Here is an 18,514-nt window from a genome sequence, read left to right as displayed (position 1 = left end):
TGGTATTGTTATTATTTTCAGCTGAATTTGAATTTTGAAACAACCACCCCCCCCCCCCCCCCCCCCTCCGTCCTTCGCACGGGCCTGCTACCAGAAAACATACCCCTGTTAAACAGCTAATAACTTTTTTGCCTAATAAGATACAAAGTTGAGGTCTTGGACAAAGTTTTTCAGCGGAAAATTTCCTTTAGAGAATTGATAAATTGGCATAAAAACTATAAGCAGGTTCGGTTCAATAGAAGAAAATAAAATTGATGTTAATTTTTCAGAACAAAATATTAAATTTTCCTATACAAACCTCAAAGTTTAAATTTACTCATGAAAACGTTACTTAAAAATTCTGCAAAAATCATGGATGAGTTTTTAACCAAAACTACATACATGTCTGTGATACATACATATGACGTTTCGTAAGCGAGTTTAAGTTTTTTAATATTAAAATGCTAGGTTTTGAAAACCAGTACTGGACTCCTATGAAAATAAAACATGGTTGCAGAAATTGATTAGACTACTTCATAAAGGATCATAAAGGATACAAAACACCTTCATAACATTTACAAATACTAGTTTATCAATTGCTAAGGCAGCTCGGAACAAACTTAAATGATATTGAATTGATCATGAAACTCTACAAAATTGAACACACCACTTTCGGTGGCTCAAAGATACTAAATTTGGTTCAGTGAATTCTGAAATATACAATGCTGAATTTCGGTTGGTTTAGATTTCTTCGCGGTCAAAAAAAAAACACATCGTGGTCCTTGATGTATTAAGGCCGAACAACAATTAAAATCGAAAGATGGACCATGATGCTGCATAAATTAAAGGGCTAAATTTTTTATCATAACCTTTAAAAATAAAACCTCAAAAAAAAAAAAAAATAAATTTTGCTTTCATTCAATTCTCTCGGCCCTCGCACAATTCTCATTTATTTTTTTCCTTCAAACTTTATCATTTGACAGGGTTTCTAGCCTGTCCTAGATTGGCTTACTCTTGGAAAATGTTTCTATTTTTTTAATATCAAAAATTTGCCTCAAAATAAAACAAAAACTACACCAAAACTATATATTTACTAAAAAAAAAAGATTGAACTCTCACATAAATCACCCTGCTGCTTCTAAACGCTTGGATTTCATCAGGAAGGGTGTTTGTTTGTGAGCCTTCGAAAAATTTGATATTTCACGATATTGAAATTCCATATTTACTTACATTTAAAATTTCCAAAACCAAACCATATTTTCCCAATTTGAAACTCAACTTATAGGTCTTTAAACGGAGAAAAAAGTATTGAGATATTTCAACCTTAGACCTAGTTCTTGATGATTATGTGGAAATGTTTCATGTTTATCAAAGTTACTCTGGTGATCAATGTTACCCCGTTTTACGGTACCATTTTAATTTCAAACAGTTCCAGATGTTGGGTGTTTAGTTGATATCTGTACCTAATTAAAATTAAATTGGCTTTTGTCAACTTCTGCGATATGTTGATAAACAAAAGGTAATACATTAAAAAGTGGTGAACTAGATTTAAGCACACAGTTGTAAACAAACAAAACGAGTTTGGCTCCTTAAAGTCGTTTCAAATAAAGATGTTACAAAAAAAAGGTAATACATATTTAAACTTCGTGTCTTTTTTGATATTTTCGTATAATTTGATGGCAAATGGTAGAAACGGGATGCTATATGGCCAGTAAACCGCTGCAAAAATGACTTTTTGCTCCCATATGTTTTTTTTCGTTGTCTTTTATGTCACCAATTATCAGTGTGAAATTTTAGATGATTTGATTAATTCCTGAATTAGCGCAATGCGGTTCAATTTAGTATGGAAATTTGTAGGGAAGAAGGAATAGGTATTTGCGTATTAAATCATCCAGAAAATTCAAATACGCTTGAAACGAAGTTTGTCCGGTTCGAAGGACCAAAATGTTTTTCGCACAGCTCAGGGAATTTAGCAAGAGGAAAAGCGAATGATTTTTCGGCTAGAAACGGTAGAGCAAAAAACGCGTCTGACTTGCACAACGGCTAGATTTATTCTGATTCCCTTTTAAAGGCAGTGATGCCAATATATAAGATATAAGATAAACAGAAGGGCTGCCCAATTTGTGGAACGTTCATAATGGTACCGCTTAAGCTTCATTGTTGGTAACATGAGAAGAAACTAAGTCTTCTGATTTCAATGAGAATTATTTGAAAATGGCATGTTTTGCTGGCTAGAGCTTTCATTTCATTTCATTTCATTTCATTTCAAGAAATGGTTTTGTCAAGATAAAATAAGTCAACAAATTTATTGGCTATGTAAAACAGTTTTTGGCGATTTTTTATTTTTATCCTACAGTATAACAACTTTAAAATAAACAGTCAAGAACCTCTGCAAAAATTGACTTTTTGCTCCCATAGGTTTTGAAGCCTTTTGGGCAACCAAGCATCAGTGTAAAATTCGAGACAAGTTGTTTGATCCCTGAAATAGCGCAAGCGTTTCAATTTAATATGGGAATTTGGATGGAAGAAGAAATTTCTACAAGTTAAATCATCCAAGAAATTCAAATAAGCTTGAAATGAAGTTTTTCTTTAATTTTGGTTTTGCCTCTTTTTAAGCTTCATTTTTGCTAACATGAAATAATAGTAAAAATCTAAATTTATTGAAGAGTATACAACAATGACAGGCTTTGCTTGTTAGAGCTTTCAATAATTTCATGGAATGTTTTGCCATGATTACATATATAAATCAATAAACTCATTACCTGTGCAAAGCACTTCTTCAAGATTTTAATTTTCAGTCTACGGTTAAACAGCTTTCAAGAATTTGGATGTTTTTTTTTGTACAACATCGAATATCTAAAGCTTAGTTCTTTTAGAAATGGGACACTTTCATTTGCTAATAGCTCGTTAACTAGTTATTGGATTTAAAAATTTTAACAACATTTTGTTGCCTGTAAAAAGTACTATTTGACCAATTTTTTCCAAAATTTAAAATTTATGCGTTTTTGAGATATGTACGATGCAAGAGAAAAAGAAAAAAATAATTTTGCACAGTTTCCTTTAAAATTCGTCATTATCAAATTGATAGCTGACAAAACCGTTGATTATTCAAAGAATTACTGAGTTTTTGTGGTGGATAAGTATGCAAACACTGTCAATAATGTCCACAAAGTTCAAATCAAGCAATGGAGTGAAGCAGATGATCGGCAACAACGGTTAAGGATCATCAAGGAATGCAAGTCTCATACCAGCATTTTTAATTTTCAATAAACGAAAAACCAAGGGTAGATCGCTGATATGTCCAAAACAATTTTCTCCGATAAGCTGAAAGTGTTGCCTAGTGATGACTCATTAAAATCCAACCTCAAACAACCATTTTTTGATAGTTCCAAAGCTCTTAAGCTGTAAAACCGGTACCGAAAAAAAAACGTTCAAAAATGTGGTCAAAAATAATCAAATTTGTTCATTTCGAAACAACTGTATCCACTAAAATGCTTCCAGTTTCCAGTTTCCAGAGAAGTATTGGACCAAAAAGTATCAGAAATTGAAGAAGGAAGGTGAAGCCACCTAAAATATAGATTTTACGAAGTGTAAGTTGGAGAAACTGATCAATACCATGACTAAACAAAGTGTGCGCCGGCCAATGAGAGATACCAAGAATAAAGTAGAAATTTCTTTAACAAAAAACGGTAAATATTTTTTTCCAAATTTTTTCATGAAAGATCATAACATTGCCTTCTTTTTCTTCATAGAAAGTATTTCGTTCAAACGAATGGTTTTTGAGATACAGGCATTCGTAACTGTCCCATTTCTAAAAGAACTAAGCTTTATTCGGGAATACAAGTTGGGTTTGTAGTGCGAAAATCAAGGAATATTTCTACACTCAGAGGAAATATTATTACAAATTTCATAAGACACGTCTTATGAACCGCTTTTTTGCAAAATAATTTTTCATAAGAGTCTTATAACATTCTTTCAATTTTCTTACTAAGTTCTTATGAAAAATAGATTTTCTGAGTGTATAGATAATTATATTTTTTTGAGCTTTCTGTACATCTCCGGTGATATTTGAATGAAAAATTTTGTTTTCCCATACACATTTCCATACCAAATTTAAACGCGTTGCGCTAATTCAGGACTGAATGCATGGTTTCTAAATTTTTTATTGCTGTTTATGGCAGAAAAATCAACCAAAAAAAATATGGAAGGTGTAAAAATTTATAAATTTTAAATTTTCATACAAAGTGTGCAGCGGCGTAATGGCCATATTTCATGGTAATATTTTGTTCATATCATATTTTAATTAGATCAGTATTGAGCTCTTCTATTTTCACTGTTAAATTTTTATTAGAGCGTAGATTTAATGTTTCAGTGTAAAGTTTAAAACTTCCATAAAGGAACGTGACGGGAGGTATGTCAAGTGTTGAATGTTGTAGTCAAAATTTTGATTTCTAGTCGTGGTTTCTTGAAATATCTGCAATTTACTCCAATGCCTAATAAAAATGATCATTGAACTTAGCATGCTAAACTTAGCATGCTAAACTCAGATTAAAATTTCAAACTAGGATTATTACTTTTCTTATTTGTATTTCTGAACTCCAATTTTACCATGAACCTTTGAACGTCTTTTCTTTTTTCCCTACATTTGTGTTTGGTAATCATTCCAAAATCCTACGCTAGTTCCGATTTTTGATTTCAAAATCAAAACATGAATTTTTAAACAATCATTTAAAACCTACTGGTCCAACACTCCCGGAAAACCTAGCTCAGCAGCAGGAGACCCCTAAACTGTGTCTCAGGGTCGGCCTACTACTGGGTAACCGGAGGGAACGCGAACAAAACTATACGGGGTAAGCTGTGGAGTTTCTTGCCAAATTAAAAAGTTTACTTTAAAGGAAAAAGTTGGGCATTTGTTGACTTTGAATTCGAGGGTTTTATTGATTGCAAAAAGTGTGGGTGTGGGTGTGTTTGGTGTGGTTCAGGGGCACTTCAATTTAATTTCTCAGGAAGTACATACCGTCGACGGGTTTACTGCTTTCGTTGGCGCGCTTTTTGGTTGCTGGTACTGTTCTGTTTCTGCTAGTTGCTGGTAAGTCTTGTAACGTGGCTTGCGTAGGTGGTCCAAAATGGCGTTTTTAGACCTCGGAAATTGTTGCAATGGCGTCTTCCTTCCTTGACTTTATCGACGGACCACAGCAAGGCCGTATTGACCGCGCCGAGAGAGGGTCTCCTTAATGATTAAGGCACTATGGTCTGAGACGTCTCTCCTTGAGGTTTATGGTCTCGCAGAACCAGAGAGTACAGTCCTTTACGTATTAGGCGTAGGCAGTCTAGGACCACCTAGGCCGAATCGTGTGTGCGTGTGAGGTAGGTTTCAAGGATTTTCTCGGAAAATCCGATCGAAAATTACAAGGTCCTGATGAAAGATAGGCTGTTTAAACGGTTGCTTATTTTCGACTAGAATCACCTAATTACCTGAATGATCAGGGAGTCCTGACCAACTCCTGCCACGAGTAGATTTTACACAAAATTTACGCACTCACAACTTGCACACACGAACGCCTGTATGAAAATGACCTATGACGGAAGCTAGGTCATTTTCATCTTTGCCTTCTTACAATTTCCTTGGTTTGTTACGCCACCTAATATGGAGGACCAGCCCTCCATGTTCATAGTACCATGAATATACACCCTCGCTGAAGCCCGCCTGACTTAATCTAACAAAATATGTTCTTGTTGTTTTTTATTTTAATTGAATTCTAGCTAATATAAATTTGTTACCCTAGTTCCCTAATTAAATCTAGCAAATGACACAACAGCTTACACAAAACATTTGGAAACATGGAAAAAACATCTAAAGCGTTTTGTAACAACGGTTACACATTTTATCCAAAATATTATCTTTAAATCAAATTTTAATTTTGAAACATTTTTTTTTAACAATCAGTTTATCCAAAATATGAACTTTAAATAAAAATTTAATTCTTAATTGTAGACTTCAATTTTATGCTTTTATGACATTTTTTTTTAATAAAAAAAATCCATTTATTCAATGATCAATTTCAATGTTTTCTAACACATTTTTTCATGGCTCTTAAACTATGTGGGCAATCTATCGTTTTTTCATTGCATATGACATATATTTCCTTCTACTTTTATCTACTGATCACACTGGTTAATCAACAATGTTGAACATTAAAAAAAAATGTTATGGCAAATACTTCTATGAACAACTGAATTCCTGAACTAGCTTCATGTAGCTAATAGGAAATAGCTTTCAAGGGTGTTGACCACCACAGAAAATTTACCGCCTAGCCTTCTTAACCTTTAAACGTCTCTTATTTTTAACTTGAACCATCGATTCTACAGGACGTCCACGAAGCATCATACCCGAAGGGGTATTGACAATATTTTCTCCACTTTCGGCGTCGGCGGTGACCTGCTGGTTAGTATCTTCATGTTCAGAGCTTTCAGGAGAATCTGGTTTCGTGCGTTTGATGGAAGCACGACGATCTAATTCGCTTATCTCTTCTTCAATCTCGATCGGTGCGCCGGGTGATGACGGTACTTTGAATACCTCGGCAGATCCTCGGTCTCTGCTGCTATCACTCGTTGTTGTTTCTGTTGGTGCAACCAGCTTTGGAGCGATTGATGATGGGAGGCAGGGCGAAGAATCGAGTTTTGCAGATTTCATGGGAGACTGTATTGCTTGTGCGAGACTGGAAATACCATCTCGCGACGCTGAAGCACGTGTTATAGTGCACGTGTTATTGTGCTCGTGTTGATCGTTTTAACAGGAAAAATGTTGGATTTTAGAGTCGTCATATTCGATGTGTTGGGAAGCAGGCGATCAACGACGGGTCTAGCGGGTCGTCCGAGGGTGGATGCAGTGGAATGATCGTTCTTCTTGTCGTTGAGTAAGGCTAATTTTGGGCAATTAGACTTTATATGACCGTCTTCTTTACAAAAAAAAACACGAAAGCCAACTTCACGGTGTTCTTTCGAATGCTTGTTGCCATTTTTCTTTATATCTTTCCTGGGAAAGATTCCGTTTATACAAAAGAAATTAAACAATAGCCTTCAAGGCTATTGAAACAATGAGAGTTTCACTTTTGGTTCCCGAATCCCGAAAACACGTCTGCTTCGATCAAGCACTTGTCCGCGAATGCATATTCAGATTCTTTATTTCTATTTCTTCTTTCTGCGGAAATAGACAATAATTCTGACCAAAGGAAAAGGGTGTAAATATGCACGGTTGGGTGGTGATTTTTCGGATATGTTTCCAACGTTTTTGAAGGATCATTAAAACGAGCTTCGTATCTACCAAATTGTGAAATCTTAGGCATAGGCTTGCAACCTTATCAATTATGGCTGGTAGTTTTTGAATGATAAGAAAATTTAACTGTATGTGGGTCACACATACAGTCATGAGATTTAATTTTTCAATTGGCCCACTCAGTGGAAAAAGGCAGCTCACCCTGACAGGACGCTATGCTTCTAAAGCCCCCATTATTCGTTGGAAGATTATTTTGATAATAAGAAGCAATTAAAACATTAGAGTATCTAATGATAAAGACAAAAATTGTGTGAGTGTGAAAGATAAAAGGCTTAGTATTTCGAACCTACACTACTACCAAAAGTTTTCACTTATATGTAGGTAATTGATAGTTTGCATTAAATTTTAGAGAAAACTTCCATGCTAAGAAAAAAAATTTCGTTAGATATATATATCAAAATAAGTTTATTGTTGCGCTTAAAATTATCGATTAATTACACATTATTCACTAGTTCCTATCAGTACAGACAAGACTCATGAGATTTATGATTACTTTATTTATTGAACTCGTATATAAATAGTTGAAGTTTAAAACTAGTGATATAAAATCGTCAATCAATCAAGTGCAACAAATCATAAGAATATTCATACGATTTAAAAAAAAAAATGTTAAAAAATAACAAAAACCGAAAATTTTTACTTGTTTCTGCGCTTAGAAACTTTTGAAAAACTTAATCATTTTTCATATTTTGACTAAAAAAAACAGTTAACAAAATTAAGGAACATTCAAGAAGTTAAATACTAGACTGTTGTAAATTTATTTATGCATGAGAAGCAAGATTAAAGTGAATGATTAAATTGCACAGATTTTGAAATCTAATAAATGCACATGATTTTTATTGAAAGTACATAAGTTAACATTTTAAATAAATTTATGACCGTATTCTTCTAGTATTTCTCAATTCAAACATACAATTAAAGAAAATCATTTACCAGTACTTCGTCAACTATTTGTTGCATGCTTGTTGAAAACAAGCTAGTGACATTTCTTAAGACTAATATATAAATATCAATCTTATCTTATAGCATTGGAATGGAATCAGATCTTAATTATAAGAGGTATTGAATGTGTGATCCAGGCGATGAAATTTATGTTTTACTAGCTGACCCGGTGTGCTTTGCTACACCTTTCAAAATAAAATGATACTTTCAGAAATTATTCAAATTTTTATTGTTTTTATTGTTCATTAATTGTTCATTAATTCATAAGCAACCGCTACAAAATGAGAGCTGCAGCTGGAGTTTAGAATTGCAATACAAAGATAACTTAAACTAATATTCTAAATCTTGATCTATAAATTTGTGTTAAAGATCTGATAATTTTAATCTGTTTCCTCAGGCTTCACCCTAAAAAAGGAAGGTCTCAAATAATCGTACGCAAACAATCTAACTTATAAAATATGGTGGTTTTTTATTGAAATGTTCTGGATTTATGCTAAAAACTGATAGGAGATCCCCCCCCCCCCCTGTCCTCCCCTTCACCCCCTGCTGAATGGAGATCGTGATCTTTAATAATCATACCCATTTTTATTCGTTCCCAAAAATCCTCTTATATCAAATATAGTTCCATTGGTTAAAAAGTTTTAAAGCTTTACAACAAACTGTATATGGAGCCTTCTCCTTTCTTCCTCTCTCTACACTGTAAAGCGTAAGGTTCTATAACAATCGTAGAAACGTATCTCGTAACCAAATACCTTTCCATGCCATGTTTGTTTCCATTTGTTGGCTTCGTTAGCATAAATTGAGAACATATGCTAACAAAATTGTATTGAGCTCACCTCCCTCCTGAAAGGAGGATGGTGTGTCAGATAATCATAGAATCATACCAAAATGATTTTCCATGTTAAGTTTTGTCCATTTCTCGGATTTTGTAAAAAAAAGTTAAATGTAAGCCTCCTCTTCCCTTCCTATATTCCCAATTCTATCATTCTACTGCAAGAAAGGAATTGTTTCGCATAGAAAAAGTATTTTTCGTACTCAAATACCTTTTGATGCCAAATTTGGTTTCATTTGCTCGATAAATTCTCGAGTTATGCAAAAAAATTGTATGGAGGCCCCCTTTCCCTCTTTATATCTTTCCGCTGAAAAAAAGGTGGGGCTTCAATTTATGATAGAAACATTTCTCGAATCCAAATACCCTCATATGCCAAATATGGTTCAATTTGCTCGATCAACTCTCCAGTTATACTGAAAATTGTCCCCCTTTTCATCCACCTCTTTGAAGGAGTGAAGGATACCAAATATTCATAGAAGCATTTTTTGTCCCCAAATATCGTTCCATGCCAAATTTGGTTCCATTTGCTGTTGTAGTTTTTGAGTTATGATGTAAAAATTGTATGAAACTCCCCTCCATCTTTCCTTTCTCCCCACTGGAAGAAGGAAGGGTTCTCAAACAATCATAAGAACATGTCACGTTCCCAAATAAACGCTCATGCCAAATTTGATTCTGTTTGCTTAATTAGTTTTTGAGTTGTGTAAAAGATTATAAAAGAGGCCCCTCCCCCCTTTATTTCTCCCTACTGGAAAGAGGGATGGCTCTCAAATAATCATATACATATTTTTCATATCCAAATACCCTCCTATGCCAAATTTGGTTCCATTTGCTTTATTAGTTTTTGAGTTATGTAAAAAAATATGAAAGAGGCCCCCTCCCCGTTTCTACAAAAAGGGGGGAGGGGTCTCAAATAATCATTGAAAGATTTTTCGTATCCCAATACCTTCCCGTGCCAAATTTGGTTCCAATATCTTGTTTAGTTTTCGAGTTATGTTAAAAATTGTAAGGTAGCCCCCTCCCCCCTTCCTATCACCCCACTGAGAGGAGGGAAGGGTACCTAATATTCATAGGAATATTTTTCGTACCCAATTACCACCTCATGCCAATTTTTATACCATTTGCTTGATGCGTGCTCGAGTTATGCAAAAAATTGTCTTTTGTTTGGGAGGACCCCCCCTCCCTTATTGAGAGAGGGAGGGATCTCAAACCATAATAGGAACCTTCCCCGGCCTCCAATACCCCCACCTGCCAAGTTTCACGCAAATCGGTTCAGTAGTTTCCGAGTCTATAGGGAACAGACAGACAGACAGACAGACAGACAGACAGACAGACAGACAGACAGACAGAAATTCATTTTTATATATATAGATATTAAGACATCATCTGTCCAGCCGGTGGAATTGGATGGTATTGGGGAGCTTGCAACTGCTGTATGTTAGCTTGAGGCGGCAATTGAAGTTGTTGCTGCATGGTTGTTTGTTGAAATTGTGGCTGCTGTTGAGTTTGCTGTTGCTGCTGCTGTGGCTCTTGCTGTTGTTGTTGTTGCTGTTGTTGTTGAGCAGCTTGTTGAGCCTGTTGATTCTTGGATGACTTACTACTCTTCTTCCGCGTTGTTCCAGTTGTAGCCGGTGTTGTTCCACCATTCTGAGCTTGCAGTTCAGCCTTTAGCCGACGCGCTATATGTGACCTGGTATGCTTACGTAAGTGATCCTTGCGATAAAATCCTGCGCATTTAAAACAAAGTTGTTTTCGTTTTCTAATATAATGTACATTATATATAGTTTTCATACCTTTCCCACATTCTTGACAAATGTGTCGCTTTTCACCTGAGTGGATTACTATATGCAAAGTTAATTGTTCCTTGCGTTTGAAGGCCTAAAAACAAAATAGATAAATAAAATTCTGCATTTTCTTAAAAAAACATTACCTTTAAGCATATAGTACAAACAAATGGTCGTTCTGGGTTATGACTTTGTTTGTGGCGCGTTAGATGGTCTTTCCGTTTTAGCGCGGCGTTACAAATGTCGCAAATAAATCGACGCTCTAGGTTATGTCCAATAAGATGCTGCTCCAGCAGTTCTCGTTCGGGGTAAGCCATCTGACATTCTGGACACAAGAACAGTGGACTGCCATCGAGGGCAGTTCTTACTTGAATTTCTCCAGGTCTTGGACGAGGCTTACGTTCTTTTGGGGGTTTTGGTGGCTTGGGTTTTTTCTTGGATTTCTTTTTTTTCTCCGCAACGTTACCATTTGTATTATTTCCTGTACTGGTAGCCGGAGCTTAAAAAAATGTAAACATTATAATATGTCCTAAGTTCGAAATGGAACTCAAAAGAAAGGTTTATGATGTATGTATGTATGTATTCATGTATGTTGTATTTATGTTTGTATGTATGTAAGTATGTATATTTGTCTTCATAATCATTTCACCAGCTTCTCGAGTTTTAAAAACGTTTAAATGATCTACTAATTTCTGTACGTACATTGATTCATAATTGGAATTTTATATCTTATCTAGTAATATGACAATTGTAATTTAATTTGAAGAATTAAAATACTATGTGAAATCCGATGGAAGATTATTTGATATTTTATAATAAGATACAGCAATCAGAGTTCAAACTTTCAAAGAGTTCCAATATCTGTACGGTTAGTGGTAAATCTACGTGGCTCTCAGGTTTGTTAGGAAGTCTTTTTTCGACCGTTCCAACAACTGACTGGGAAAAGATATTTCTGATCTGGTGCTGTAAAAAATCCTTTTATTGTGCGATTTGGAAAGAAAATCATTGAAACATATTAAAATTGAGGTACTTCGAAGCAAAATAACACCAATGTGACTTTTTTTTTTTATTTCTAAGTAACATAAAACGCGATATTGAAAAAAACATCGATTTTTAAAATGGCCGCGCAAGAATAAATTTCTTGTTACCATCACTTCGCTCAAGTGTAACAATGGCCACACACTTTATGAACCTTTTTTTATGGAACGTTTGGAATTTTTAGAGTATTTAGAGTCTCAATCGGATCAACACAATAAAATTTTTTTTTTTCTGTGATTCGAAAACACGTAAATCTGTATTCATAAATTGTGAAATATAAAAAATATTTGTGACTAGGTGACCCGATGTGCTTTGCTACCCCTTCCAGGGAAAAAATTAAATTTGTATAAATTATTTTTATTAAAATTTACTTCCTTTAAATTAAATTTCATCATTATTCAATAGGGAACTATTTTTTACGGCAAAATAGCTGCTAGATTGTCTTCAGTCTAAACGTAACTTAAAGGTTTGAAGGTTGAAGGAGACACCCTTAAAAAAATAGGAGGGATCTTCAATACAATAAATAATCCCTTTAAATTAAAAGAATATTGCCCCTTTTTAAAGCGGGAGGAGTTTTTTTTAATACAGGCAAATTGGCACATAATCAAAAAGTGTGCAAAACTTTAAAAAGCACTAAGAAATTGAGTTTTTAAGAATATGTATTTAACGTTTTTTGAAAACGAGCTGACCCGTTGTGCTTTGCTTCACCATCCAAAAATAAATGAAATTATTTAAATGTGTTTTTTATTGTTTGCACCATTTTAAATTAAATTTCAACATAATTCAGAAGTAAGCTGTTTGAAATGAAGATACGAATTGCACCACAAAGAAGATTTATGAAATCTTTGAAAATTTTTTAAATTTGTTTTTTTGGCACCATTTTAAATTAAATTTCATCATAATTCAGAAGTAACCTTTTTGAAATGAGAGCTTTAACTGGAGACACGAATTGCACTACAAAAATGATTTATTCAAATTTTTTGAAACTTGACCTCTAAATTAATTTTCAAAGATCTGCAATTTTTGCTCTGTTTTTATAAGCTTTCTTTAAATTCTTTAATTTTATGTTTTACTGGTATGGATTCCTCACCTCTTTCCTTCTTCCAAGAGGGGGAAGGGCTCACGAACTACAATAGACACAGTTGCGGATATAGTTGAAGCAAAACACCGATTCTTGATAGCAGATGCTTCAAACTGCAAAGTGTATTTATTTATTACAATGGAATAATAATATAATGATTTTCAATGTAGGTAACTTACAATTTAAGTGTGCCTTAGTGGTATTTCCATACAATTTCAAATATTGCTCAGCGGTTGGTCAATTTAATCTCCAACTAACTATCACAGCAAAAAGCATTGGTTAAGTAATTCATCTGGCTATTCAGAAATGAGTTATCTGTGGCCATTCCGGAAGTAAAAATCTTATCATATCACATTTGGTTCCATTGGTCGTTAAGTTCTTAAGCAATACAACCCCCTCCCCTTTCCACACTGAAGGGTCTGTAACATTCATAGGAATATATCTCATATGTAAATACCTTCCCATGTCAAATTTGATTCTATTTGCTTAGAAACTTCCCTTGTTATACCAACAAAATTAAATTAGAGTCCTCTCCCTACTTCCTGTGTACTTCCTGAAAGAAGAGTGGTGTTTCAAATAATCATAAAACCATTTCTCGTACCCAAATGATTTCCTATGTCATATTTGGTTCCATTTGTTAGATAAATTCTTGGTTGCTGCAAAACAATTGTATGGGAGCATCCCTCTTCCCTAACTTTATCCCCAATTAAAGGAAAAAGGAGTCACAAATAAGCATATTACATTTTTTTTCTTATATCTTCTTTTTCGTCCACTTGCTGTAAACGTTTTCGAGTAATGTAAAAATTATTTGGGAGCATCCTCCCACTGGAAAAAAGTGGGTTCTTTAAATATCATAATAACATTTCTGGTATTCAAAATCCTCCTCATACTAAATTAGGTTCCATTTTCTTGATTGGTTTTCTAGCTATGCTGAAAATTCTAAAGGAATCATAAAAAATATAAATATTCATAGAATTTCGCGAACCCAAATACCCTTTTAAGTCAAATTTGGTTCCATTTGCTCGAATCGTTCTCAAGTTATGCAATAAAAATGGTATGGAAACCACCCTCCTTCTTTTTATATCCCCACTGGAAGAATTCAAGGGTTTGACATAATCATAGTATCATTTCTCGTATTCCAATGCACTCCCATACCAAATTTGGTTCCATTAGCTTCATTGGTAAAAAATTGTTTTTTTCCGTATTTTTTCTTAAAAGTATGAATAAAATGCTATATTTGTTCATACAAAGATCTTGAATTCAATAATAAATAACTGAAATACAGGCAAATGTTTTTGTTCAAATTCTATCTGAAACAAGCTTTAAATATTCGCTTTAATTTAAACTTCGGTTCCGTCTCAAATTTGCAAAAAGTTCTTCAGTTGCCTAATTTTTAGTTCTAGATTAATGAAGTAAATTAGTTCAAAGATTCAGATTTAGCAGAGCTGGAGCTATAAAGATTTATGAATTTATGCTTCGTTCTCAAAAAACCTTTTTTTAAATTTGTGTATACATTATCAGACACTTTATGATAATTTTTTACTTGGAGTCATAAAATGCTTCTAGAACAGACATACATTAAATAAAAATTAGTATAAATATCAGCTTAAACTGCACTTTATACCTATTTTTTATTTTATTTTGATCTATATTTTGTTAGCACATGTTATACCATTAAAAATTTAGGAAGACTTGGCCTAGTGATTGTCATGGGTTTTTTCCGCATTTAATTTTACGTGATTCAGAGAATTTATAGACTAACATAATTAATTTCATTATTTCTCTTCAAATTTCAACATTACTTTTATGAAGAGATTAACCACCGTAATTTTTGTTTGTTACTTTTGATTTATCGGCCTAGCGGTGAAAAGTGATGTCCTTTTTAGTAGGGACATCTAAAGATTATGAAATTTTTTTTTTTTTTTTTATATATAGATGGATAGAAGGTTAGAAGAAATGAAAGATGGTGAAAATGAGCGGGTAGAATTTGTCTAGAAGCATTACCATCACATACCAAATTTTTGTTCCTCACGAGCCTACTACTATGAAGTGGTAGATACAGATAGAGTTGCATCTACCACCACACATTAGTAGATATTACTTTAGAGACAATTTGTTTTTAGTTAAATACTACAAAACAACTTAAACTTGAAAACACTTAGTATTAAAGAAATTAGTTTCTATAGTAGCCAAACTGGTAAAATAGTGGTCATGATTTCCACTTAAATTACATAAATTCAATTGAATATCGCTTAGGCTTTTAAAAATTAACTTTATTTATTTTTTAAATTTTTTTTCTCTTAACTGTATTTCAAGAATATATATAACAAGAAAAATGCATAATCAGGGTTTTGTTTGGAGTAAATTTTATTTGAAAAAATTATCTAAATTCAAATGGATTTTATGAGCAGAACAGGCGAACCAGATTAAAGGTTTAAAAATTCTTGAAGTCTTTTATGGGTTAAAAATAAGTAGCCTTTCATTGAATAAATTTTAGTATCCTTTTCAAATGGTACGAGGTGAGATGATGAAAATGTGTGACTGTTTTATTTATTATATTCATACAATCAAAATTGCTTAACTATATTCAAAGGCATTAGTGGGGGGTTGGACAGGGCATCGAACGATCCGAAAACTGAAATACAATGAATTGTGGAATCAAGCAAGCCGAAGTATCTCGGCAAATTTTGAATCTTGAGAAGAAGGTAGGTACCGTTTCAGAATTTTTTATTTGTTTCGAACCGTTGGAAGAGAGAAGATTGAGTCAAACCTGTCCGGACCCCTTGCTAGTGCTGCAGTTATTGTTGATGAGTTATGCATGACAGTATTTGAATGTGCGATAAAGACTTTCCGTGCCAACACGGGTCAGAATACCCCACGATAACAAGTGGATTCTGATACATACATACATGTATATAACTTACCTTGTTGTGCCTGAAGTGCTTGTTGTTGGTGTTGTCCACCTGATTGATTATGGTGCCCTAAGATTCCGGCGATAGTTTGTGAAGCCGGAAGTATCATACCGTTTGTGTGTTGGTTGTTTGTCGAATGTACGTTTTGCGCCTGTGTCTGCGCTATATCGATTGTCGAAGAAAGTGGGTTTTGTTGATTTTCCTTCTTGATATTTTCGGCCGAGTATTTGAGGAAATGATGTAGGGAGAGTGGAAGAGCCGTTCCCGGTAGATGAGAGAGATAGTCTGCGACAGAAGCCGTGGGTGTAAGCGTTTGCCAGCTGGTTGGGTTTTGAAGGACTCGTTTACTGTCCGCTTGCTGAAGCAAGGCACTGATATCCTGGCTGAGATCTTGTGTAGTTTGCGTAGGAGCAGCCGTTGTGGTGGCAATTGATGTTTGCGGGTACATGCGTGGCTTGTGATCGGTTACTTCCGAATGCTGGGTATAAGGAATAGTGTACTGAGCACTGGTGGTTGTAACTGGAATTGTTGAAGTTCCAGGATTGTGACCGTTGTACTTGTTGTTTATCATGTTCGATGAATCTTCCGGACGGAATTTCCCCAGTATAGGACCGTGTGACTGGTTGAAATGGGCCATGTTGACGTTGGAGTTAATAGTGTGATATCGATTATTGGTGTCATGCGAAGACGAAGGTACACTGGTTACAAGACCACTGCTAGTAAATTGATGTATTCCCGGAATCGTTCCGGGAAAATGCGTCCCAAAGGGTGAGAAATTCATGCTTATGGCTGAAATAGAAAATGAAATGAACAACAAAAAATAGAAAATGAAATGAAAACAATTTCGAATTAACCAGTCAAAGTTAATATTTTTTTTTAATTCTCCACTGATTGTTCAAGAAGGAAAAAAACCTTATCCATACACTTCCGTTTGAAACAAAAATATGCTATAAGTAAAATTCATTCAAGATTCCTTTTTCTGTAGTTTTTCAACCACCCACAAAAAATGTAGGAGTTGCATAAAATGAGTACAAAACATTAAAAATTATGGAAATGGTGGACAAAACACGACATTCATAAAAGGTCGTTTCATTTTTGCTTTTCTATTTTGTTTAAAATAATTTATCATTCTATCTCTAATACTAAAACACAAATTGTTCTAATTTATAAATTCCCTTTTGTTATATGATCCAACTCCAACGCAATTTTCCCGCTATGCATTACACCTCAAACCATGGAACGGGGAAATATCCCACCTAATCGCAATTGATGTTCTGCAAGATGGTGGTTGGAGTAGAGGGACGATGTAGTAACTACCGCGCATATAACCCACCAAAATATACACCGCCTAAAAGACTCGAGTGAGCAGTGGAAGTGGTGTGCATCCGCTTCCTCAAACAAACTTCCGCGTCCTTCTTTTCCGGATTGAGGATGGAAAGAGAAAATGGTGGATGGAGTAGTCCAGGACGGCCGAACAACTAGGCAGAATCACTTTCACTTTTTTTCTCAAAGGTCTGGGGCAGTTCATGGTTGGGGCACAAATTCAAAACAAAATCCCTTTCCCTTCAGATTTGGCTCTATTTTTAACTGTAGCCTTCTATTAATAACTGTTAGTGTTACACGGTTTTGTGGAAGCTTACCTACTGTACAAGTAAATCCTTTAGCAGAATTTAGATTTGAATTCTATTTTTTCCTCTTTATCAATGCTAGGGTGAGGAAACCAGAAGACACTACAGATTCATCCTACCGGGACGTCGTCACTACTCGGAATGAGGAACGGTACGCGTGTTTCCGGGATCGAAGCCAACAGAGAGTGAGTGAGACACAATTAAATGTGTGTATGAAAAGCTGGACTTTATTATTATCGATTAAAATAAAAATATATATTAGATTTTTTACAACTCGGGATACAAGAGGAACTACTACACTTCCACTCCCGCGTCCTTTCTGTGCAACTGGCCGGCGCACAAGTGGATGGGCAACGCGTATCCTGTATATTTGGTATAGTATCGTAGCAAAAATCGCACCCCGCCTGCGCCACACCACAAAACGACATCCCGAAATCGTGTGGGATTGCTTTCATTACCATCTTCCAGGATACGGTGCACCCAATTGTGTATGGATGGAGGTGCTCGGAAACATGTATACACTCTTCCCCCGGGTCACATAGCAGAAACTTTTCAGCACCCATACATTGCGCCCAGCTCCTACAATCACTTTCCGACTGCCTTCAGTTATGCCGTGAAATGCTGTCTGAAGGCATAGCAGTTACGCGCCAAATTCATGAATGAAACTCACCCCCTTTTCCCTAGTACCATAACAACATACAATCAATCGTTCCTGGCTGGGAATAACAGGCGAGACGGAAGCTCCTCGAATTCGACTCAACCCAATGAATCCACCCTCACCCTGTGTTATCGAACGCGGCATGAGGCAATGAACCTGTCTAAATACATAAGTTCTTTCCCCTTGTCTTTTTTCGTGCTCCGAATTTTCTTTTTTGGATTGGGGTGCGGAATTACTACTGCGGATGAATGAAGAATAGTGCGGATTTTTTTCTCTACTTGCTTTCTTCCGAAGTTTGATAACTATTTGAATGTTTTAAAAGTGTGG

At 34.9% G+C, this 18,514-nt stretch overlaps 1 protein-coding gene across 1 annotated transcript; it reads right to left on the bottom strand.

Moving 5' to 3' along the window:
* Nucleotides 1–8,843: 8,843 nt before the first annotated feature.
* LOC129745957 (putative uncharacterized protein DDB_G0271606) lies at nucleotides 8,844–18,000 on the bottom strand. Its single transcript, XM_055739355.1, has 5 exons — nucleotides 17,542–18,000; nucleotides 15,914–16,690; nucleotides 11,017–11,369; nucleotides 10,880–10,964; nucleotides 8,844–10,813 (listed from the first exon to the last, which is right to left on the bottom strand). Exons 2-5 carry the CDS (start codon nucleotides 16,680–16,682, stop codon nucleotides 10,461–10,463), a joined length of 1,560 nt encoding a protein of 519 aa, XP_055595330.1. The 5' UTR covers nucleotides 16,683–16,690; nucleotides 17,542–18,000; the 3' UTR covers nucleotides 8,844–10,460.
* Nucleotides 18,001–18,514: the final 514 nt, after the last annotated feature.

The sequence above is a fragment of the Uranotaenia lowii genome, chromosome 2, assembly GCF_029784155.1.
Source record: "Uranotaenia lowii strain MFRU-FL chromosome 2, ASM2978415v1, whole genome shotgun sequence".
Taxonomy (NCBI): Eukaryota; Metazoa; Arthropoda; class Insecta; order Diptera; family Culicidae; genus Uranotaenia; species Uranotaenia lowii.
The sequence above is the reverse complement of the archived record's forward strand: the minus strand, read 5'-3'. Positions and strand labels throughout refer to the sequence as shown.